This window comes from Urocitellus parryii, chromosome 4 (genome assembly GCF_045843805.1).
Source record: "Urocitellus parryii isolate mUroPar1 chromosome 4, mUroPar1.hap1, whole genome shotgun sequence".
Taxonomy (NCBI): domain Eukaryota; kingdom Metazoa; phylum Chordata; class Mammalia; order Rodentia; family Sciuridae; genus Urocitellus; species Urocitellus parryii.
This window is the reverse complement of record NC_135534.1, coordinates 208,556,990-208,581,692: the sequence shown is the minus strand read 5'-3', so window position 1 is coordinate 208,581,692 and position 24,703 is coordinate 208,556,990. Positions and strand designations below refer to the sequence as shown.

Genomic DNA, 24,703 nt, shown 5'->3' with positions numbered 1-24,703 from the left:
AGCAGGGCGGTGCCTGGGGTTACCCAGAGGAGCCGCGGCCTCCCCCTCCCCCTTCTCGGCCCTGTGGCTGGTCTGGGTGACATTGACACAGGCTGAAGAACAGTTATAGGCGTGTGCACCGGAGTCCTGTAAACATGTGGGACTCAGAGAAGGGCCTGATGACGGAGCATGTAGGCCACCCTGAGCTTCAGAAGTGGGGGGCCGGTGGGCCTGGAGGGCCAGTGGGCCTCGAGCTGCTCTCCTCCTTGCAGCCCCTCGCTGATGGGACTCTCCTCCCGAGCTGGCGTTCCTGTCCCCGAGGGAGTGCACAGTTCACCTGGGGAGTGGGGAGCTCTCCCCCTCGGCTGGTTCTCAGTTTCTTTTAGCTCAGAGTGGTCAGTAGGCCAGAGCACGTTCTGGGCTGGTGTTCTCAACCCCGGCCCCAAGGGCTGTGGCTCCTCCCCTGGGTGAGGACCCTTGCTCCTGCAGGCGGCCGGTGCCTGGAGTGGCCTTTTCAGCCGGACATGGGATGTGGCTATGCAGATGTCTCCCAGGAGCCCTGGGGAGGGTGTTGGTGAGAGCCACCATCCTCAGGCTCTGCAGAGTAGAGGTGGCAGGCAGCACCCCTGACCTTCCTTCTGTGTCCTATCCTGGGTGACCTGGGCTGGCCGCCTGCCCACCCTGCGTCACACCATGAGGTGCCCAGGACGTCCCACACCCAGTTTCCAGGACCTCCAGGAGTGTGAGGGCAGCATGGGGACAGGGTTGGCCCAGCCACCCACTGGCAGCAGGATGCCGGGGGTCAGTGAGGGCAGCCGTCCACACCCCAGGGCTCCGCCCTCAGCACCCTCGTCAGCACCCCAGCGGTTGCTGTGTCTGCAGCACCAGGCCACAGTGTGGTCTTTCAGGGGACAGGGCCCAGGAGAGCTGTGTCCTCATCCTTACCTTCTCTCCACAGGCCTTTCCCCTCCGAGGAGACTGCAGAGAGTGACGATGACGTCTACCGCAGCCTGGAGGAGCTGGCTGAGTAAGGGGGCAGGGAGGGTGGCCTGGTGTCTAGGAGCGGGCCCTGGGCTGGCCTGCCTGGTGTGGTGGTCCTCCTGCCTGAGCAGGCTGTGGCCATCTGGGGGCTCCGAGGGATGGGCGGCCCTAACTCGCACAGCCTGCCTTCTAGAAGGCCACCGTCCTGTCCAGTCTGGCCTGGGTGTTGGCGCAGGGGTGCAGTGGGCCTCCTCCCAGGTCTTCTCCTGTGGGACTCTGGGGAGCTGGTGGCCATGGGCCTCCTGTGGCCCCAGGCTTGCTGGGGCACCTGGCGTGGTGCCTTCAGAGCACGGGCAGGGGCAGGGGGTCTGCAGCTCATGGTCTCCAGGTGGGCGGGCAGGGCCGGTGGAGCTGTGTCCCTGTTCCTTGGTGGCCCGTGTTGGCTTCAGCCCTCTCTCTGGGAGATTTCTTTCCTCCTCCCACACATAGCCCAAGCCTGGCCTTTCCCCCCAGGGACTGCGGATGGAATCCCTGCAGGGTGCCCATGGCTAGGTTGAGGTCTTCTGGCTGCTCCCAGGGAAGGCAGCCCCGCTGCGCAGGGCAGTGCAGCGGCGTGGAGGAGGCGGGAGCCGTGTCCTGCAGGGGGACTGAGGCTGGGAGGTGCAGGACTCCCACCCAGGTTATCACTGGTGGCTCCCGGCCCCTGTGCCCACTGCCCTCCCAGGCCTGGGCTTCCTGGCCGCCGTGGTCCTGTCTGTCCACAGTGCAGTGGCACCTTTCTTGTGTTGGAGAGACTGCCCGTGCCTCCTGGGCCGTCCTCCTCCCCCCTCAGCATAGGCTGGCGAGGAGGCTCCTACCATGTCTAAGAGCCAGCACTCAGGGGGCACCTGCTGTGGTGGAGGCTCTACTGGGGACTTGGTGCCTCTTTGCCTCACATAGCAGGTGGTGTTTGCACTCTGTCACCCCAGATTCAGCAAGTTGTGCCTGCAGGCCACCCAATGTTCTGTGAAGATATCCCTCCCGCCCTGGGCGGGCTAGAGAGATTGGGGGTCCTAGAGTGAGGGGTGCTGCCTGCCATGGCAGGAGGGACTCTGCAGGGGCCTGGGACCTGTCCTCTGCTGGTCTGCGGCTGCCTTTCTTACTGAGCCCAGGTTGGGCCCCTCCCCAGCATTCTCCCCCTTTGGAAACCTTCTCATCTGCCAAGTCTGGGCCTGGGTGGCTCCCACTCTGGAAGCCGCATGCCCCCCATCCTGGATGGGCTCACTGCCCACAGGGCATGCATACCCCCGATGGCCCCAGGTGTCCTAGGGTCACAGAGTGATTAGCTGTCTAAAAGTCTCCTGTGGGTCTGAAGTTTCCTGAGGTTGGATTCTGGGCCATCTTCAGGCACACCCCAGGCCCTGGCACTGGCCCCATGCCCATGGTCTGACATCGACACCCACTTGGCGACTCTGGTGACAGGAGGGTGCCTGGAGCTTCTGGGGCACACAGGCTGCAATTCCATCTGTGCAAACATTGTCCCTGTTTTGCAGATTAGGAAACAATCCCAGAGAGGGGACACCCCCACTGGTCCATGTCTCTCAGCTAGTGAGTGGCAGAAGCACAGCTTGACCCCGTCTGTGCCCTGACCTCTCCACCAGACAGGCCTGGGTGCCCCGGCCATGCTGAGGGCCAGCTCTGATTTGCTGTGTCTCCTGTCTCCAGTCCAAGCCGGGGGTCGGCAGCTCCCAGAAACATCCCTCAGTGGTTGCACAGATGAGGGCCCTGGAGGACAGGGACCTGTGGGCCTTGGAGAGCCGAGTCTTGGCATGGATTGTCTCCTAGGTAGGAGCCTCAGGCAGGTGAATCCCCAGCACAGGGCCTCAAATGCATCAGGGCTCCATAAATGCTGGCTCTTTCTCGTGTTGAACAGGGCGCGCTCCCAGAAACTGTCACACCAAGGTGGCCAGACCTGCCCCTCCGCCCCGGCCAGCCAGCCCCTGCCTTGCGGCCTGTAGCCCACCTCTGGCTTCAAGGCTGCAGTGAGTGCAATCTGTCCACAGGCCCCGGTGCCCACTGCCCCCTTTCTCTGCCCTTCCTGGTGGCGACTGTGCCCTTGACCCAAAACAGGATGGAATTGCTCACGCAAGTCAGGGACGGAAGGCTTGCCCCGTCCAGGGATACCCTGTGACACTCAAAGTGCGCTTTAATCCTTACGACCGTGGCTATGACAGACTGAGCCATGAGTCACAGGGAAGGGATGAGTCTGATCTTTAACTTGCAGCTCGGTCCCAGTGGCTTGTGTTTAATAAATTCTCTGTTCACTGAAAAGCAGGATTTCCTAGCATCCTGTCTCTGTGGACTTAGCGTTGACATTTAGCCATTATACAAACCGCTGTGCTGTTTGTTACCTGTGGAGTGTGGAGGCAGGAGGTGGGCGTGGCCTAATCGAAGCTCCTGGTTGGTGGGAGGGAGCCAGGGGCTTTGGGGCAGAACAGCCATGTCAGCAACACTGGGCACTGTGCCTGTCCACAGGACCCTCCAGCCACCTGGACCCCAGACGCTGCGGCCATGGGGGATGTCACACACTGACTCTCCTGGCACCCCATGTGGCCTAGGAGACCAGTGAGGGACTGTCACCTGCTTTCGTTCAGTTGTCACCTGGTTACTAGGTGCGACAGTCGGCCTGGGACCAGGAGCTGGAACATGAAACATAAGACAGGGATCTACACCTGGAGACTCCTCTGTCCACTTGGGTGTTTTGGACAGGGTGGTGGGAATGATGGGGCAGTGCAGGCCACCTCTGCCTCCTGGCACGGGGCTCTGGGTCTCCACGTGGGGCCCACTCCAAACCCACCCTTAGGAGGCTTGCACAACCCCCATGCAGGGCCAGTTGGAAGGTGTGCCCCAGTCACAGTAAGATCTCTGTCCACCCTCATGAGGTGGCTCCTGGCTGGTCCTGGGAGGGTCTGTCCACCTTAGCCTCAGCTCTCCTATTCCTGCTCATGTGGTCTTCCTGAAGCCTTGGTCTTCTCCTGTGTGACACAGGAGTCGGGCCCTGCTCTGTGGGACTGCTGAGAAGATGGGCAGGTCTGGGGTGGGGTGCCCGGAGCTTCTCGGGCTTGTGAGTGTCCACGTGGCCTGCAGCCTGCTCTGTTGATGGAGCAGGTGACTGTCCAGCTTCTGAGCGGCTGTGGCAGCACTGTGCCATGGGGACCAACTCAGGCCACGCCCACGACTGAGGACTTCCTAGGAGCCACACGGCAGCAGAGGCCGTGGAACTCACTGTAGGGCTGTTCTGTTTGCTGACAGAAGCAGAGTGGCCCCAGCTGAACCCAGCCTTGGGACGCTCGTCAGCACAAACACCTTCTCCCCTCTCCACACCAAGTCCCTAATCTGAAGGTTTGCGCCTGGCCAGTTCCACCCCACTCACTGTCCTGTGAACTGGACACCAGCAGGGCTCTTGGCCATCTGGACAGGCAGTGCCAGTCCCTGATCCACAGTCTCCTTCTGGGAGCCAGGGACTGAGGTGGCTTTCCCAAGTACCCTGAGCTGGCTCTTGAGACGGCCGAGGTGTATGATCAGGTGGTGAGAGCGGCCGGCTGGAGAGGTCAACACTGAGTAGTGCTGCTCACATGGCTGTGCCACGCACTGTGCCTGGAGGAGCCCGCTTTCCGGTGGCTTGGTCAGTACCATGCATTTGCATTGTGGCTGGTCCCACTTCTCAGACCCACCCTGGACCCTGGCTGCCACACCTGCAGGCAGGTCTCCACGGAAGGCCGACAGACCTGCCTGGGATGGTATTGCGGGAACAGCAGGGGGCTGGGGTCACCAGCCTGAAGCCTGAAGTCCTCTCAGGAGAGTGGACAGAGGGTCTCAGAACCTGCAGGAATGTTCCAAAGGGCAGGGACAGCCTTGCAGCAGGAGCAGCAGCCACAGAAGGCAGGGCAGGACCTGGTGCCCGCAGGGGTGTGGACAGGCTGCGAGGACACTGACCCTCTGGGTCTGAGGAGTGCCTTGGGGTCACTCTGGGCGAAGTTCAGCCCATTGGGGTAGCTGCCTGCTTCATCCTGTGTGATGGGGTGGGGACAGGTGGCTGGCATGGCAGGGAGCCTGCCCCCAGTGGCGTGCTGGTGAGTGTCCAACGTCCAGCTGCGCAGGGTGGCTGGGTGGAGCACCCTGATGGCTGCCCCTGCCCCTCTGCCTGGTGTGAGTACCCTCACTGTGACCGGCCTCTCAGCTCTGGGGACGGAGGTCCTCCCTCAGCCTCTGCCCCTCTTCTCCGGTGCCTCTTCACAGGGCTCTTGGGCCTCTGTGCAGGCGGGGTCTCCCCGGGCTCTGCAAGGGTAGCTTTCAGGTGTGGGCCTGAGCCGTTTGGAGCCTGGAGTTGGGCAGGTGTCTTGTGCAACATCAGACCAGGTGGCCAGGAGCTCGCAGCTTCCTGCCTCTGGCCCTGTGATGGCCTGCCAGGCAGTTCTGCCTGGGGCTGGCCAGGTGCCGCTGGGCGGGTCACAGCCCGCTTCTCTGTTGCAGGATCCGGGCCAGGTGCTGCCCCTCGAGGGTGGCGACATTGCAGGGTGTTGCTTGGCCTGTTGCCACAGGACGAGAGATTGACACCTGGACCTGCCACATGCTCCAGGGACCCACTCATCCCTCGGAGAGCACAGGCTTGTCCCCTGGCTCAGCTCTGACCCCACGGTCCTTGGAGTAGAAGTGGTTTCACACTCGGGTGTGGTCTGGACCTGCACACTTTACTGCATCCTGAAGGACTTGGTGGCTTTCAGTGTGTCATGTCAGCGTTGTCGGGAGAATTTCCTAAGGTGCAGAAGTGGCGTTTCTGGTGCGGAGGAGGTCTAGGGACCCCTGACCCTGGCCCCAGGGCCTCCCTCAGCCACTCTGTGCAGAGCCCTTGATCAGCAGGAAAGACGGTGGAGAACGCCCCTGCGGGGACCCTGGCCAGGCGGGAGCCCTCCCCACCTGCCCGCAGCCCGCAATCTGCCCACCGCAACACAGAGCTTGCTGGAGCCGCCTCCCCAGCCCACAAGGGCTCACTTGCACTGGGGGAAGCCTGTGTCCATGTGGGGTGCCCCCAGTGCCACCCGGCTCAGGCAGGAGAGAGGCCCTGGGGGGCATCTCACGGTCACCTCTTCCAGAGGGGGTGGGTTTGGAAAGACGCTCCAGGGAAATAGCCCTTATGGACGGACCGCATTCCAGCCTTGTTGACAGCCCCTGCCCCTGTTCCTGGGAGGAATGCCTGTTGCCCACCAGTAAGAGGAGGCTGGAGGCCAGGCTCTCCTGAGGTGGGGGTGTGGACCCTGGCCAGGTCCCCTGCTGACCAGGGCAGGAGTGAGCTGGAGAGGAGCCCAGGGTGCAGGCAGGACACAGGGCCACAGCACTGTGAGGACAGGGAGGCAGTGGTCTCATGCCTGAGGGCCTGGCCTGGACAGGTGATGGCCAGGGGCAGAAGGGCCTTCACCAGGGCACCTACAGCTGACCTCGAGCAGTGTCTGCCAGCAGGGTCTCCCCCGCCCCGTGCCTTAGTACAGTATACTTGGAGCGTGTGTGCCCCCCGAGCTGGGCCTTCTTTGGTGGCACCCAGTTCCCTGAACACAATGGAGGGCCTGTGTCATGGAGACTGGCCAAATGGAACCCAAGAGCCAGTGTCCACGGAGCCCACCTTGCCAGACGTTTCTCACCTTACCACCTTGGTTCAGCACAGAGGGCCCAGAGCCTTTCCACTGCCCGGAAAGGAGGTGGGGCTCCGAGGGGGGAAGACCCCTGCCTGGGGTCACACAGCCAATGGGGGAGAGCTACAGTTTGAACCCAGGCCTGTCCAACCCAGAAGGCCCTTGCCTGACCACCCCTGCCAGCCCCAGGAGCTCAGAGCTGGGCACAGGTCAGCACCCGTCACAGACCTGGGGCCTGTGCTCGTCAGTTATCCCTGTGTTTCTCACCCCCAAAGGGCTTCCACCTCTCACGTGGGTCAGTCAGGCAGTGTCCACTGGCCACACACCTCACAGAGCTGCAGCGGGAGGCTTCCTGGAGGAGGTGTGGGTTGGAGTGCCTTTTGAAGGGGTGCAGGATCTGCCTGGGTGTAATTTAGAGAAGCTGCCCTCCCGCTGCCCGGCTGGTCATGGCACGTGATGGGCTGAGGTCCTGGGAGTCTGTTACTCAGTAGTGGAGGCCAGGGGTCCTGGCCCAGGGTAACCCATGTGCACAGCCCAGCCCCAGCTGCTGGCCTGGTCCACTTGCCTGCTGTCGAGAGGGGATGCAGGCAGGAGAGGCAGGGGCTTCCCATCTATGCCTGTGCTGTCAACAAACCCATTAGTGCTTCTGTCCCTCTGTGGTCCTCGGAGCCATTGGCCACTGCTGGTGGGACTGACAGCCCTGCTCTCTGCGCCCTGTCCTGCCCTCAGGACATCTCCTGGACCCCTCGGTGCAGCAGGACCACGGTGGGCCTCTGTGGATCTGGGGCTTCCGTGACCTTGAAACCCTGCTCCCGCCGGGCACCACAGGGAGGCCGCTGGTCCAGGCCCTCTGGGGGAGTGCCCTCAGGTGCAGGTGAGCCCCCTGTCAGCCCTGCCTGGCTGGGCCCTCAGAGTCAGCGGCAGCGGCTGCCCGGCCGGTCTCCATGGACTTCCACTTTGAATGCCTTGTTAGGGGCTGTCAGGAGAGGTCACAGCGGTCCCCTCCTCATTCCTGCCATCTCTGCAGGGCTGGGGGCTGCCGGGAGGGGTTCTAAAGTCCCCTGCAGGGAGCAGGGAGCAGCTGGCTGTGGCCCGAGGGACATTTCTGTGCTTTCTAATGAGGCCCCCACCTTGCCCCTGGACCCTGGAAGCCCCAGGAGGACAAAGCCTCGGCCTTGGCGCCTCCCCCCATTCAACACTGAGGCAGCACACGGGGGGCACCTGGGATTATGGCTTAGAAGGGACGTGGCACACTGGGCCTGAGTGGCCTGCTGTAGGACCGCCACACTCCTCCATCCTACGGCACCCAGCCTGCCTGCTCCGACCCAGGCCTGTCAGTGGATGACGGGCACCCACCCAGGAGGTTCCCAGCACACCTGGATGGCCTCTGATGTGAGGAACATACAGGGCAGACTACTCGACCTGGGCCTGGTAGCAAGGGGAGTGGCAAGGGTGCTGACAGGGTGCTGCCAACATTCACGATTCTTACACCGAAGGCCCCGAGTGCCTCACAACAGGTGATCTGACCCCCAGTTGTAGTTGAGGAAATGAAGGCTCAGAGAAGGGAAGTGACTTTCTGGAGGTAGCACAGCGTGCTTCATGGGACAAAGGAGGAACTGAAACCCTGAGCCCTCTGCTGTGGTGGCCACGATGTCCCCTGGGCCCAGTTCCTGGGACACCCTTGCATTCTTCTTGGTTCCTGGGTAGTTTTAGGTGGTGGTCTAAATTTATACCTGCTGAGAGGGAATTCCCAGAGGAGGGAGGTGTGGTGTGTGCACGGCCCTTGGAATAGCTTCCTCGGGGACCCTGGTATCCTGTCCAGCTGAGCTGTGCCACCTGGGCGATTGAGCTGCCCCTGGCTGGGGCTGGTTTCCCCACCTCCCAGGGAGTGGTCAGGCTGCCGAGGGCAGGTGGCATGTAAAGAAGCCCTCGTCCATCTGTCTGCCCCCAGTGCAGACCGTCCAGTCCACGGGGCTTCTCTGCTGCCCCTGCCCCAGCTCCTGGAGACAGGCCGCTGTGGGCGTGCAGCAGGTCAGGAAGCCCCCGTTTGGTTTCCTAGTAACCAGGCGCTGACCACCGGCACCTGTCCTGGTGATGCTTCTCGTCCTCAGTCCTGAGGCGCGAGGCAAGGCAGGGTGTGCGCGCTTATCCTTGGTTTTCCTGGGCGGGGGGCCGGCCCTCTCTGGGCAGCTGCCTTCTGACAGCAGGCGAGGCTCCAGCTGGGGCCAGGATCTAGGGCCGGAGGCAGGAGTTTGCGATCTCAGGCCACAGCCCGTGCTCGGGGCCCCTCCTGGAAGATTTCAGGCTGTTTCAAAGACAGAAATAATTGTGGGGATTTAGCATCTGTCAGTGCAGCTGACGGCAGGAAGCCACGGGGGAGAGACCAGAGGGAGAGACAGCAAGGAGACTGGGGGCGGGGCGGGGGGCAGCGGCCTCTCTGCCTCTGAGTGGCTGCTTTCCTGCTGTGGCCCACAGTCACTCCCTTACATCTGTGCTCTGGTGTTCTCAGGCAACTGGATGAGGAAGGGCAGCCCCTGACACCAGGCAAGGCCACAGCTGGGTGGTGACCAGATGGGCCGGGTTCCTGGGCCCCCAACCCCCAGCGTCTGCATTTGAAAACTGCTGCTCTTAACACTGCTCACTGAGCACAGGCCGGTGCCAAATATCGTCTCAGTGAGGGAAGGTGCGTTTATTGAGCACCTACTGTGTGCTTGGCTGGTCATTCGCATTGTGGCTGATCCTCTTCAGAGGCCCTTGGCAGCTGGGGAAGCCCAGGTCCAGTCTTCCTGCCCAGAGTTACCGAGCTAGACACCTGTGGGCTGGGAGGTGGCTTGGATTTGCCGGATGGCAGAAACCTAGAGCGAGCGTGAAGTCCCCACCTCCTGGTCTGGAGGGGACGCAGACCCGCCAGCTCCTCCGGCTCCAGGGGAGCCCCACCCCCTCTGACTGCCACCAAAGCGGGCTGCCCAGGAGGCCAGGCGGAGCGTGATGGAGGTGCACCCTGGGATTCAGAGGCCCGCGGGCTCTGCAGGGTCTCGGGGCATGGGCTGGGCGGGTCCAGCAGGGAGGCTTCAGCCTGGCCTCCTGCTCCCTGTGGGACTGTGTGCCGGGGCCAGGGGGTGGGCTCCTTCTGTCGGGTCTTAGCTGGACTCTCTTCAAGCTGCTGTCTCATGAAAAACGGGGGCCAAGCTCCTCCCTGTCGCTGCTCTGCCCTCCCAGGAGACCCCAGACCCCCCAGGAGACCCCAGACCCCCAGCCAACCTCCACGTGGAGCCCCTAGCTGAGCTCTGCCAGCTCCCTCTGCCGTGCCCAGGATGGTGAAGTGACCCACAGGTGACGCCCTTGCTAAGGAGCAAGAGTGGTAGAAGGTCAGGGCCACCATTGGCCTCGTCCCTACCTGAGGGCCATCTTGGCACCAGGACCCAGCCCCGCTGCTGCCCGTCATTCTCCACCCCAGCCTGTGGGGGTCGCAGGGCCCTTGTCTACGCTGCTCTGGGACCACAGGAGCCTGGCGAGCATAGCCTCAGGGCGGTGTGGGTTCACCCCATCCAGCTGCTGGGCTCATCTTATGGTTGCAGCCGAGCACTCTCCTGGCCATTCCCGGCCCATCCTGTCATCTGGAGCACGCGAGTGGTGAGGCTGCACATTTCCAGGAAACCGCACAGACCTGTCTTTCTCAGTGTCCACTGACCTTAGTTGAACTGTGGTCAGGGGATCTGGGAGGGATCTGGGAGGACCCTGCTGGCTCTTGGCAGCCCTGTCACGCACTGCTTGGTTGAGGGAGGGGGTACATCCTGAGGCTTCTGTCACTTGGAAGAGACCCTGGGGCCGGCTCCCTCCTGGCTGCGGGCGGCGCACACGAATGGTCAGCTCTGGTCAGTCCTGTGTGGGACTGTGAGACAAGGGGGCGGTGGGGACCAGGTCCTGCAGGAACCAGAGCTCCTTCTGGCATCCTCGGGGCACAGCAGTGAGCGTGTTGGGTGGCCACCCTAGGCTCTGCGTATGTGATTGTGGAGGCCCAGGGTCCCTTCTGTGTGGTGTTGGGATGACCACCCTGGGTGTTCCCAGTGTCCCTGTCCCCATGCCTTGTCTCTGGCACATAGCACACACACCCTGGCAGGAGCCCACGAGCAGAAAGAAGGCTGCTCACCTCATGTGTCTGGGCAGCAGAGAAGAAGGGTTGGGTCCCGACACCCCCTTCAGGGCACACCCTGTGACCTAACTTCCTCCCACTGGGCTCTGTCCCCCAAGATTCCACCACCTCCAGCAGGGCCCCAGGCTGGGCCTGGCCTACAGCACAGGGGCCGTGGGGGACACTGTGTACCTAAACCCCAACCTCAGGACAGGACTTGGGGCTGGCAGAGCTGCCGAGGGGTGGGCTGGGAGGCAGGGTCCACAGGCAGCAGCAGCCCCTAAGTCTGCACCTAAGTCTGCATGTAAGACCCACCAGCACCCTTGGCCACGCCCTCTTCAGCCCCCCCCCCCCCCCCCCCCGCTGCCCAGGACGACCCCAGGGCCAGGGAACAAGAGCGGCAGCACTCCAGCCCCGCCCACGGTGGGAGGTCAGTTTGAGGTTTGAGTCCAACTGAGCTCTCATTGGAAGAAACGGGAACCTCAGGATCTGGAGTCCCCACAGCGACCTGTTCATAATGTCCAGTGTGAAAGGCACCAGCTTGCAGAGAAGCAGGAGGACGTGAGCTGGGCTCAGGAAGGAACCGGCCGTGGGAGCCAGCACCAGAGGACCCAGCTGTTTCCATCTGCAGCTGCGCAGTCAGGGGTCTGCAGGGGACCGGAGCCAATAGGACGCGCAGAGGTGTGTCAGAGGGGTTTGTCACTGGGCTCTGCGTATGTGATTGTGGAGGCCAGAAAGTCCCACAGTGCACTCCTGCAAGCTGCGGCTCCGGGAACGTTGCTGGCAGAGTCATTGAGAGCCTCCGGGCCTAAGGACCCAGGGCCAGGGATGACACCCAGGCCAAAGACCTGAGAACCTGTGGTGGGGGGGACGTTGCAGGGTGAATCCAGAAGTCAAAATCCTGAGAACCAGGAGTTCTGATGTCCCACTTCAGGAGAAGCTGTGTGTCCCCCTCCAGCAATGGAGCTGCTCTGCCGTCTCCCACCACTGTGTTCTGCTTGGGTGGATCCCCATCAGTGGACCGGGTGACGGCCACCATGTGTGTGAGGGCAGGTCTTCCTCCCGCCTCCATCTACCAGTCCAGTTGTTGGTGTCCATGATCGCTCTCGCAGACACAGCCAGAAGCACTGTCCCCGCAGCCCAGACAACTGATTCAGAAAGTGAACTGTCACAGCAGGTTATGGCCAGGGACTTTGGAGGGAAGTGCGTGACAGACGCAGGGAGCCACTGCAGAGGACCAGGCGACCAAAAAGGGCCAAGTGGAAATCCCCAAACTGAAACCCAGGTCTGAAGTGAGCAGTCACCAGATCAGCTTGATGGAGGTCACAGGTGGCAAAGCAAGAAGCCTTGGACCTTGAAGATGGTTCCACAGGAGCCACAGACTTTATACAACAGACGGGAGAGGGGACGACACATGGAGCCTCAGACACCGCAGACGGTTTCAAGCAGCCCAGCGTGTGTGATGGGAATCCTCGGAGAAGGGAAGGGTGGGGTAGGGAAGGAGAGGATGGGGGTGAGGGAGGCCAGGAGAACCATTAAAATTAGCCAAAACTTTTTTGGGTTTTGAAAATGGTAAAACTGTAAACTATTGCTGAGAGAAATGGAAGACCTACATAAGTGAACGTCTGTACTGTGTTCATGGGTTGGAGGTGGTGTCGTTAACACGTCGTGATCCCCAAGGCCCCCCAGAAGCAGATGGCTCCATGATCATTTGGAATAGCACGTGCATTTCCCAGAGTGTGGGGGACATGCAGGTGGCTCAACCAGGCAGCAGCACTAGAGGGGACTCTACCCATTGCACCTTTCCTAGGCCCCACCTGCAAAGTCTAGACCTGAATCCTGGATGTACCTACCCAAACTAGACAGCTCCCAGTAGAAATGCAGGAGAAAAATCTTCAATTACTTGGAAGAAAGCAAAGAGTTCTCAGCAAGACACAGGAGTTTTTAGGTGGTACACAGAAGAACAAATTGATAAATTTGTCTTCATTAAATTAACAATGAATGCTTATCAAGACACATGAAGGAAATGAATAGCCAAGGCAGAGACTGGTGGTGGTGGTGGGATTATAAAACACACATGACAAAGCACTTGATCCACAATATATAAAGAGCTCCTGGAAAAAGAAAAAAGAAAGAATGTATTTTCAGAAATGAACAAAGTTCTTGAAATGGACAAAATCCTTTCCCAAAGGATGATGTGTGGGGGCTGGGGATGTGGCTCAGGCAGTAGCGCGCTCGCCTGGCATGCGTGCGGCCCGGGTTCGATCCTCAGCACCACATACCAACAAAGATGTTGTGTCCGCCGAGAACTAGAAAATAAATATTAAAAATTCTCTCTCTCCTCTCTCTCCTCTCTCACTCTCTCTTAAAAAAAAAAAAAAAAAAGGATGATGTGTAATAAGTACATGGAAAAATCTTCAGCATCACTAGTCATTGGAAAAATGCAAAACACAACCACAGCAGTATTTCACTGGTATCTGTGCTAGTGGCTAAAATTAAAAAGACTGACAACAGCGTGAGCTGAAGAGGATGTGGAGTGACTGGAAGGTGCACACACTGCTTGTGTAGATGGAAATGCTGCAGCCACCTTGGAAGAACCTTGGTAGCTGCTTGTGAAGTGGGAGATGCACCTGCCCGTTGGCCAGCAGCTCCACTGTGGAGGGAAGGCTGTTCCCGTGGAACTGGAGCATTTGGGCACACGCGCACGGGAGTTGAATGCTCATATGGCCCCTTCTGTCCACCACAACCAAGACCTGGAAGCAGCCTGAATGTCTAAGAGGCGACTGGTTCTCAGATGGTGTCTCCCACAGTGGACTGGCATTCAGCAGCGTGAAGGGACAGCTGCTGGTACAGGGAACTGCGTGTGTGGTGGGGTCTCCAACCCACGTGTGCAGGCAGAGAAGCCAGACTGGAGGGCAGGTGTTCCCGGTGTCCCTGTGCCCTCCACCAGATGAAGGGTATCTAGTGAGAACCGGCCAGGAGCCAGTGGCGGGGAGCTGGCCAAAAGGGGCCGGGGAGCCGCCTGTGAGCTGCACACTGTCTCCTGGAGGGGGGCCTCAGCTGGGGGTGCATTTCCATTTTTGAAGATAGTACATATGTGCATTCCCCAGGGTGCGGGGGACATGCGGGTGGCTGGCTGGTGTGACTGTGCACCTGGATGCAGGGGCTCAGCCAGGCAGGGGCGCTGAGGGGACTCTGCCTATGGCACCTTTCCTAGGCCCCGCCTGCCCACCCTGGATGGAAGCCTTTGCAGGAGTGGTCCCCACCTGCCCTTGTTGGGCCACCAGGAGGCCATACCTCCTCCTGTGCTCGGCAGACGTGCTGGGCTTCAGGGGAGCAGTGGGTGGAGCAGGGCTGTAGCCCCCACAACGTTGCCTGGGCACAGGGCACCGTGCCCGCTCGCCCGTCTGCCCAGCCTGGCCCAGGGCTCCTGGACAGCGCTCACCCCCTGGGAGCAGGCTCTGGTGGAGTGTGGTGGGAGCTGCACCGTTCCTTGTTGATCAGAGTCTGAGCTGGGTGGGGCTAGGCCTGGAATTGGTTAGGATGCCCCTCACTGTAGGGCGGGAGGGGGCCCTGCAGCTGTGTGGTCACCACTCAAGGCCCTGTCCCTGGCCAACTTCCAGTCATTTTTATCTGTTTCATCAGCTTATAGAATATTTAATAGTCAAAACCCCTGTCCACGTGCTTCTGTCCGCCTGGCCCCGCCTTTGGGAGCAGAGCTGACGTGTCTGTGCGGCCAGTCTGTGATGGGTGTCTGGTTCATTTAGCAGCCTGGACGCTTCTCTGTCTCGCCTGGGTTCTGCATGGTCAGGGTTCTGCCCGGTGGTTTAGCCACCAGAATTACTCTGTTGCATGACAGAAATTTGGGTGTCCAGTCCCTGCTGGGAAGGGCCATGCAGTGCCTCGCCTATGTTCCCAGGGTAGCCAGGCTGCATCATCCTCGGGGACGGAATCAGAGAGGCAGGGAGGAGATCTGTGTCATTGCAAGTGACAGTTTCCCAGTGGATTGTCAGACTTGTCTCGGGGAAGCTTTGAGTTGGGTTAGCAAGACGGTCACAATGCTCACCCCCCACTGCGTGTGCATGTACGTGTGTGTGCATCTGTGTCTGTATGCATGTGCGAGTGTATGTATGTGTGTATCTGCATGTGGCCATGTGTCTGCAAGTGCTGTGTGTATATGCGTGCGTACATGTGTGTGCATGTGTGAGTGTGTGCATGTGTGTGCATTGTGTGTGTGTGTGTGCACTCTCGTGTACTGCCTGGGGAGCCCCGGTCAGGCGGGGGAACCTGGCCGAGCCTGGCCCTGCCTCCTTGCCTTCTCAGCTCCGTGTGGGTTCAGGGTGCAGAATGGCCACAGTGCAGTTCTCTGGACAGACAGTGGCCCTGGCACCCAGAAGGGACTTGAAGGAGGCGGGAAGCTCTTCGTGTAAAGCTAGGCCCTGTGGAGTCGGCTTTCCCCACTGCAGCCTCCGTGCCTGACCTGAGCAACTGAAGAGAGGCGGCTTCCCCTGGCTCAGGGTTCAGAGGTCAGGCCTGGGTCGGCTGGTCCAGGGCTGAGACATCTTGGCAGAAGGGCACAGCGGAGGGAGCTGCCCAGCTCACGGCAGCCAGGGAGCAGAGAGCCAGGGGCTGGGGAGAGGATGGCCCAGCAGGAAGTGACCTGCTTCCCCCAAGCTGCCACCTGCAGCAGGCCATCCAGCCCCCGTGGATGACTGCACACCGGACGAGTCCAGGGTCAGAGCCCTCAGATCCAGCCAGCCCTGACCAAGCCTTCAGCACAGGAGCTGCCGGGGACAGTCCGGATCCAGCCATGCCAGGTTCCCAGCTGCCTCACCCGTGCTGGTGCCAAAGCCGGAGCACCCAGCAGCTGCTGTACCTCCTCCTTCCCTCCGGGGCCTGAGAAGGCCTCACCAAGACCTGCACCCTGCACTGGGCTGACTCTTGGCCTCCCCTGGAGGACAGTCCTGGGGCTTCTGCCCAGATGCTGCATGTGGGGAGGGGCCAAGGGCCCTGGGAGACCTCTGGCTGCTGAGGCCTTCCCTTGCTCCCTCTCCCATGCAGGTCTTGAGTGATGACCCTGACCCCCTGAGTGGATTCAGCAGCAAGGCCTGAGGGGCTCAGGGGCCTGCTTGGCCAGGGGTACCTTGCTGCTGCGGTCATCCCTGCTCTGCTCCACTGCTCTCCCCGCCGCGTGCTGGGAGGACCTGCCGGGAGTGTCCCCAGTCCCTGCCTCTGGAATCCAGGGCCCTGCTCTGAGCCAGGAAAGCCGGCCTCAGAGATGCATCTTTGCCCAGAGCTAAGCAGTGCTAGCCTCCAAGCCCAGCCTCCCCTGAGGAAGGACCCAGCAGAGCCCAAGACCCTGGCCAGCCTGGGCTGGGGGCAGCTCCCCATCCCCAGGGCACAGTGACCCCTCCAGGGGTCCGTGGGAATGACCGGCTGTTGCTGAGCCCTGGTGCAGCTCTGGTGTGGAGGTTCAGGGCAGCCATGGGCCGGGTGGAGGACTCATCCACACTGAACAGATAACTAGAAAGGCTGCTGAAGGCACTCCTGGGCTTTTGGGGACTGTGACCTAGGTCCTGCAGGCAGAGGGCCAACTCGGAGGGGACGGGAACCACAGTCCTGGGCAGACACAGGCTTTCTGCAGCAGGAGCTGGGGTGGGGGCCAGTCCCCCGGGGGCAGGCTTGGGAAGGGGCATCCCAAACTCCATGTTCCTCCATTTTCCACCCGGGTGTGGAAAATGGCCCTGCTGGGCACTGTGCCCTTGACCTTCACACCGGGCCTCAAGGACAGTAGGGACCTCAGGCTGAGCCACAGGTCAAGGCCGGGATGGGGGCGGGGGCTGTAGTCATGGGGCGGCACCCAGCACTGGGGGCCTCTGGGAGGCAGGCGTCTCAGGGCCTCCGGGGTGTGTCTGCAGGCCCGAGACGTTGGGGCCTCGTCGCCAGGGTCCTCTGCTACCAAGGCAGATGGCGGATGGTGACCTCTCTGCCACCCCCTTAAACTCATGGAAGCCCCCACTTGTGGACCGGCCTGTGGCTGAGGCAGGTGGACTTCCAGGGCTCCTGGGTCAGGGTGGCTGGACCCTCCCTCCCCGCTCACCCACTTCCTCCCGTGCAGTGAGCATGACCTGGGTGAGGACATCTACGACTGTGTCCCGCGGGAGGATGAAGGTGACGACATCTACGAGGACATCATCAAGGTGGAGGTGCGGCAGCCTATGGTAAGCCCCGTCCCGCCTGGCAGGAGCGCCACTGCAGGGGACACTGGCTGGGCCCTGGGCTCCTCCTGGCCCCGGGCTCCCCTGCAGCACTCCTCGCAGGTCTTGCTCCTGTCTGCTCCACGCCAGCTTCCCTGTGGTGCCCGGGGACCCCAGCCCCCAGTCCCCAGCGCCTCCAGGCCCTCAGCCCCCAGTCCCCAGCGCCTCCAGGCCCTCAGCCCCCAGCCCCCAGCGCCTAGCCCCCAGCTCCTAGCCCTCAGCCCCCAGCCCCTCAGCCCCTAGCCCCCAGCTCCTAGCCCTCAGCCCCCAGCCCCCAGTGCCTCCAGGCCCTCAGGCCCTCAGGCCCTCAGCCCCTCAGCCCCCAGCCCTTAGCCCCTCAGCCCCTCAGCCCTCACCCCCTCAGCCCCCTCAGCCCCCCAGCCCTCAGCCCCTCAGCCCCCCAGCCCTCTGCCCTCAGCCTCCAGCCCCCAGCCCCCAGCCCTCAGCCCCCAGCCCCTCACCCCCTCAGCCCCTCAGCCCTCACCCCCTCACCCCCCAGCCCTCTGCCCTCAGCCCCTCAGACCCCCAGCCCCTCAGCCCCTCAGCCCTTCAGCCCCCCAGCCCTCTGCCCTCAGCCCCTCCAGGCCGTCAGCCCCGCAGCCCCGCAGCCCGCAGCCCCGCGGGCCAGTTGCCATGAGCCGTCCTCCCGGGGTGTCCGGGTCCTTCTCCCGCCTCCCCGGGAACCTTGAAATAGCAGCCCCGGGAACCTTGAAATAGCAGCCCCGTGCTCGGCTCCCACAGCAGGCTCCCGCCCGCCGAGCTGAAGCCACCAGCGCAGGCCCAATTAGCCAGCTGCGCGCGTCTTTTATGTCGCCGGGGTGTTAATTTCCCCCAGGCTTGGCTCATCGTCTCCTGGAGGCAGATCTGCTCCAGTGGGGTTTATGGCCCACAGCTGCTGTGTGGAAGGCGGGGTCTGGCCTGGCGGGGTGGGGGACCTCAGCTCCTGCGGGCCGGGCACGGTGCCACTTGCCCACTGTGGAAGCTTTGATTAACTAACTTCCCTGAAGCGATGGGAGCTCCTCAAAGGCAGATACCAGTGTTCTGCCTCCGTGCAGGAGCCGCCAGCTGGTGGCAGGACACAGTGGGGAGACCCCGGACTCAGGGAGGCCTTTCCTGGGCTGGGGGTGCCCTACTGTGGCCCTGGGGAGGGCTGGGAGCTGGGCAGGGCACCCACAGCCCAAGCTCTGTGCTTCAGAACAGGCTTCTCACGCGGCCCTGGGCACCTGGAGGGGTAGCTCCCCACACTGCCAGGGCACTCTCTGGAGAGGGTAGCCCTCTCTGTCCCCAGAGCTGGCCCCAAACCACCTGTGAATCCCGACAGCTTCTGGATTGGCTCATGGGGCCTGGCTGTGGGATCTGGCTGTGGGGTCTGGCTGTGGGGTCTGGCTGACTGGGGTCTGGCTGTGGGACATGGCTGACTGGGGTCTGGCTGTGGGACATGGCTGACTGGGGTCTGGCTGTGGGGCCTAGCTGACTGGGGCCTGGCTGTGGGACATGGCTGACTGGGGTCTGGCTGTGGGACATGGCTGACTGGGGTCTGGCTGTGGGGCCTGGCTGACTGGGGCCTGGCTGTGGGGTCTGGCTGACTGGGGTCTGGCTGTGGGGCCTGGCTGACTGGGGCCTGGCTGTGGGGTCTGGCTGACTGGGGTCTGGCTGTGGGGCCTGGCTGACTGGGGCCTGGCTGTGGGGTCTGGCTGACTGGGGTCTGGCTGTGGGGCCTGGCTGACTGGGGTCTGGCTGTGGGGTCTGGCTGACTGGGGTCTGGCTGTGGGACACGGCTGACTGGGGTCTGGCTGTGGGACATGGCTGACTGGGGTCTGGCTGTGGGACATGGCTGACTGGGGCCTGGCTGTGGGGTCTGGCTGACTGGGGTCTGGCTGTGGGACACGGCTGACTGGGGTCTGGCTGTGGGGTCTGGCTGACTGGGGTCTGGCTGTGGGGTCTGGCTGACTGGGGTCTGGCTGTGGGACATGGCTGACTGGGGCCTGGCTGTGGGACATGGCTGACTGGGGCCTGGCTGTGGGGTCTGGCTGACTGGGGTCTGGCTGTGGGGCCTGGCTGACTGGGGCCTGGCTGTGGGACACGGCTGACTGGGGTCTGGCTGTGGGGCCTGGATGACTGGGGTCTGGCTGTGGGACATGGCTGACTGGGGCCTGGCTGTGAGTCATGGATGACTGGGTCTGGCTGTGGGGTCTGGCTGTGGGGTCTGGCTGTGGGGCCTGGCTGTGGGACACGGCTGACTGGGGTCTGGCTGTGGGGTCTGGCTGTGGGGTCTGGTTGTGGGACATGGCTGACTGGGTCTGGCTGTGGGGCCTGGCTGTGGGGTCTGGCTGTGGGGTCTGGCTGTGAGTCATGGCTGACTGGGTCTGGCTGACTGGGGCCTGGCTGTGGGGTCTGGCTGGGGGGTCTGGCTGTGGGGCCTGGCTGTAGGACATGGCTGACTGGGGTCTGGCTGTGGGGCCGTGCTGTTCCCCGTCATTGGCAGTCTGGGCGCCCTGGGGGTCAGCGGGAACAGGCAGGTGTGGGTCTGGGGGTTATCTGAAGGCCCCACCCAGGCCAGGCAAACGCTCTCTGTGAACCCCATAAGATGGCCCCATTCCTTCTTGACTGGAGACCATAGGGTCTTCCTGGAGCCCGCTGCTGTCCCTGGTCCTGAAGCACCAGTGTCAGGACACAGGGTTGCTTGCAGACCTGGTGGGCAGGGTCTGTTTGCCCTGTCCAGCGGCCCGCTGGCATTGAATGCCCAGCACTGGACCTGCACACTCCTGAGCTGTGGAGTCCAGTCCCTCCAGGCAGGGAACCCCCTGGTTCAATCGCCTCCCGTCACGGTGGAACCATCTAGGCTGAGTAGTGGGATGGCAACGTCTCCAGAGGAAGACGGGTGCCATGGTCAGAGCCCGGGTGTAGGAGACTGTGGTGGCATGTGGGTCTCCGTGCTGTTCCCTGCCAGCCCCACAGGAAGGCCTAGACAGGAGCCCTGTGCTGCCGGCTGACAGTGGGTGGGCATCCTGGCCTACAAATGCAGCTCGAGGGCACAGTGGGCTCTGCTGATGGCTTCCTCTCTTGCTTACCTTCCATGCTCTCAGATCAGGTACATGCAGGTAAGTGGCGGGTAAGGGGAGGCAGGCGGCAGTCTCCTGGGAGCCCCTGCCAGGCAGATGCTGTTGGGCACACGTGGCCTTAATGAGTCTCGGACCTTGGTACTTTCCATGAAGCCAAGTCACAGTGGACTCTCACCTCCCCCTGTGCCCAGTGTATGCATTGCTTTGGGTGCTGCACCCTGCAGTGTGGGGGGACCTCGAGGGTTCCTTGGAGGTCAGGGGAGGCATTTTTGCCTACCTGAGTGCAGATGGCCAGGCACAAGCCACAGCACCATGTCTCCAGGAACTTCCAGGCAGATACGGCTCCTTAGGCCTTAAAAGAACCTAGAGAGCGTGGTGGCCCCACAGTGGCCCTGGCCGCTGCCTCACCCCACCTGTGACCAGGCAGTGTCCCGGGCAGGGCTGCCTCCATGTTTTCCAGGGGGCAGGGCTGGGCCCTGATGCAAAGGTGTGGTCCCTGGTGACCCTGCCAATGGGCTGTCAGGTCAGGCTCCCTGATTGGAGAACAGTGGGCACCCAGGGGAGGCCAGCCCGGGGGGCAGTTGGTACTGGGAAGCTGGCTCAGTGGCTGAGGTCCCAGGGACGAGCTCAGTGTCCTGTGGACAGGCAGGCGCAGCAGGGACCTGGCGTGCGTCTCCTGTGTGTGTGCAGAGGCCCCACTGAGGCCGAGGCCCTGCTGGTGGAGGTCCAGGCTCAGGAGCAGAGGTTGGGGTCTGGGAGCCTCTGCACATTGCTTGGCGCTGACCCTCGTCACCCCTTTTGTCCCTGTGCCTCACTTCACAACGAGAAGAGTTTAAGCGCCCTCTGCCTTAAACTTTATACTTGCTGACCTCATGGCCAGACCCGAGCAGATGTCCCCCTATGGTGTGGGACAGGTGGCCTAGGGCCGCACCGTGCAGGTACACAACCTGTGGGTGGCTGCGCGGGCCCCTGGCTCACATCTGTGTCCCCTCCAGAAAATGGGCATGACGGAGGATGACAAGAGGAGCTGTTGCCTGCTGGAGATCCACGAGACCGAGGCCAAGTACTGCCGGACCCTGGAGGACATCGAGAAGGTGGGCCCTGGCCACTGGGTGACAGCAGTGTTCTAGGTCACGAGGTGGGGAAGGGCCAGCTGTTATAGGCTGAGCCCCCTCTGCTTTGCCATCAGGTGTCCCTGCCCCAGAGGAAGGCTGTCCTGCCTCCCCTGTCCCCTCTCCACCCTGTCCCGCGTGGTCCGTCTTTTCAGCTTGACCTGGTGTGGTGGTGACTTACGGCCTGCATGTGCTGAGCTCCCTCTGCGCTCTCTCACCAGGGTGCCGTCCGGAGGCTCCTTGGCCTCCCCCTCTGCCATGGGAGGCAGAAGCTACACCCCGCGTGGCCGGGAGCACCCTGCACTGGAGCGTGGTGGGCCTTGATGTGGGCACAGACCCTGAGCCTGCCTGAGCAGCCGGTCACTGTCCACTGTGGCCTCCTGGTGGTGCCCAGTGTCCTGGTTCAGGGCATTTCCCTGACATGCAACTGCCCATCTGCCCAAGCCATGTGTGAAGGCCACCCTTTATTGTTGGCACTGGGACTTGCCCAGGGGCCTTAGCCACTGAGCCACGTCCCCTGCCCTTCTTTATTGCTTTTTTGTGTGCTGGGGATCGAATCCATGGCCTTGTACATGTGAGGCAAGGCTCTGCCCGCTGAGCTGTGTCCCCCGCCCCCAGTCCTTCTTTATATTTTATCTAGAGACGGGCCTCACAGAGTTGTGTAGGGCCTGGCCAATTGCTGAGGCTGCCTTTGAACTCACGATACTCCTTCCTCAGCCTCCCGAGCTGCTGGGATACAGGCGTGGCCACCGCGCCCGGCAAGACAAACCTTTTCACACTTGGGTCCCCTGGGCTGTTCTCTGCTTGTGGTTCAAGTCCAGTGCAGCTGTGATGTGGACACCTGGATGGGGAGTGCTGGGTGCCCCCTTGACCCCAGGTCGGCCCTGCTCTAGTCTCCAAGGGGGCTCTGCTTGGGCCAAGAGTGTTGGTGTTTGGACCGTGGCCCCATCCTGCCCCCTGCCTGCTGTCCCTGTGCGGCTTTCACCGTGCACTGTCCCCAGAGCACTGAGCACCTCTCAGGTGGATGCAGCCTGGACAGAGGCAGTGTCCTTCAGATGATTGAGGCCTGGGCAGTGGCAGTGTCCTCCAGGTAGTTGAGGCCTAGACAGTGGTGATGTCCTGGAGGCGTCGATGACCTGGACAGTGGTGTTGTCCTTCAGGTGGTGGTGGCCTGGACAGGGTGGTGTCCTCTGGGTGGACAGGGCAGTGTGCTCCAGGTGGTTGACAGTGGCGGTGTCCTCCAGGCAGCAGTGGTCTGGACAGGGGCAGTGTCCTCTGGGTGATTGTGGCCCGGACAGAGGCAGTGTCCTCTATGCAGCAGTGTCCTGGACGGGGGCAGTGTCCTCCGGGAAGCAGTGGCCTAGACAGGGTGGTATCCTCCGGGTGGTAGTAGCCTGGACAGGGCGGTGTCCTCTGGGCAGCAGTGGCCTGGACAGGGGCGGTGTCCTCTGGGCAGCGGTGGCCTGGACAGGGGCAGTGTCATCTGGGTGGCAATGGCCTGGACGGGGCGGTGTCCTCCGGGCAATGGTGGCCTGGACAGGGTGGTGTCCTCCGGGCAGCGGTGGCCTGGACAGGGCGGTGTCATCTAGATGGCAGTGGCCTGGACAGAGCGGTGTCCTGGGTAGCAGTGGCCTGGACAGTGGCCTGGATAGGGTCTTCTGGGTGGTGGTGGCCTGGACGGGTGGTGTACTCCGGGCTGGGGCTCAGCGTGGACGCCTCTCCTGCAGAACTATATGGGCCCGCTGCGGCTGGTGCTGAGCCCTGTGGACATGGCAGCCGTCTTCATCAACCTGGAGGTGAGGGCCCCGGCGGAGCTTACTCCTGGGCAGTGGCAGCGTCCTGGCTGCTGGGAGTCCTTTGGGACCAGGGGGCCACGAGGACCTGACTGGGAAGCTGCCCTGCCTGCACCGTCCCCTCTGGCACCAGAGCTATTCTGGGTGGCCAATGAGTGTCCCTGGGGCTGAAGTGGGCAAGTGGTGACCCCTGTGCCGTGGACGGGCTTAAGTGGGCTCTGCTCCTCCCTGTGCCTTGCTGTGGAACCTTCTAGCAAGCGGCAGCGGTTGGTGGGGTGGGGCGCACAACTCTCGCGGTCTCAGGCGTTGAGGCCTGCAGCCTGGTGGCCCCTTGAGCACTGACTGCCCCCCAGGACCTGATGAAGGTGCACCACAGCCTCCTGAGGGCCATCGACGTGTCCATGATGGCCGGGGGCAGCACACTGGCCAAGGTCTTCCTCGAGTTCAAGGAAAGGTGAGTGCCCTCCCCATCTGCTCCTCAGGACAGACAGCGGAGGGGGAGAGTCCTCCTGGGTGGGAATTGTGGGGCCTGGTGTCCTGAGACAGGTGGCCGCTGGCCTCCAGGCCTCTGTGCCCTCTTATAAACAAAGATTTTTAAAATTTTTATTTTTATTTTTGGTACCAGGGGCCTTAACCACTGAGCCCGTTCCCAGCCCTTTTATATTTTATCTAGAGACAGGGCCTCACTGTGTTGCTTAGGGCCTCACTGAGTTGCCCAGGATGGCTTTGAACTCGTGATCCTCCTGCCTCAGCCTCCTGCTGGGATCTCAGGTGTGGGCCCCCTTCCCATCATGGCCTGTCGGCCACCTCTGGGCATGGGGTGTGGTCTGGATGGGGCCTCTCAGGCTCTGGCAGTCCCTTCTGCTTCTCGCTTGTCGGGGTCTTGGTAAGTGTCATTCATGCCGCTGGCTGTGCCGCAGGCCTCTTGCTTGTCCTGGAGACCTGGGCATCCAGAGGAGACAACCCTGCCCTTATTGCTGTCCACCTAGCACAAGGTGGACAGGCCCTGCTGCTTCTGGTGACAGGAGCCCTGGGCCTGACCTGTGTAGGTCTGAGTGAGGGGCTCTGGGGACACGAGCACAGATCACGGGACGGGGTCATGGCTGAGGCCTCGGGTTGTGGGGTCGCAGGGCTGAGGCCACTTCCCCATGCTGCTGATAGCCCGTGCCTCGGTCTTGACTCCCTCACCTGTGAATTAGGGACAAGAGTTGCCCCTGGGCGGGGCAGCCCCAGGGGGTGAGCCAGGATGACCCTCCTTCCCCACAGCTGGTCCCCACCATTGGAAGACCATTGGCCAACAGGAGGGGACATCAGTCTCTGCAGGCCAGGCAGGGGCAGTGGGACAGTTAGGGGCAGGTCTCAGCCGCTGGCCACAGCACCGTGGCTCCACATCTGCAGCTCTCTGAACAGAGGTCCGTGGTGCCCAGGCCAGTTGTGGGATTAGTCTGAAGCCTGTGACGGCCCTTCTTTCCTGAGGGCTTGGCACAGGGAGTTGGGCCTAGACGCAGACAGGGTCGCCTCGTCCATCAGTCCCACCACTGCCTGCTCAGCTGCCCCGGGGCCCCATGCACAGTGAGTGTCACAGATGGGCAGTCATGGCCACCTGAGGCAGCCCTGGGGGCAGGCGACCTCCCAGAGCTCCTCCTTCCCCTGCTCCAAGCCCCTCGGTTTGTGCCCTGTTGACGGAGGTGGTGCAGAGCTGCCTGCTATCCCCAGACGTC

General features: G+C 62.3%; 1 protein-coding gene across 2 annotated transcripts in view; it reads left to right on the top strand.

Annotated features, from left to right (window-relative positions):
- The window catches only part of Vav2 (vav guanine nucleotide exchange factor 2), a 145,810-nt gene that overhangs the window by 91,795 nt on the left and 29,312 nt on the right, over positions 1–24,703 (top strand). For both annotated transcript variants that reach the window (XM_026395499.2, XM_026395497.2), the window contains exons 4-8: positions 938–1,006; positions 16,877–16,979; positions 21,073–21,171; positions 22,917–22,985; positions 23,336–23,436. In XM_026395499.2, the coding sequence (XP_026251284.1) occupies positions 938–1,006; positions 16,877–16,979; positions 21,073–21,171; positions 22,917–22,985; positions 23,336–23,436 (441 nt within the window). The remainder of the gene's footprint in view (positions 1–937; positions 1,007–16,876; positions 16,980–21,072; positions 21,172–22,916; positions 22,986–23,335; positions 23,437–24,703) is intronic.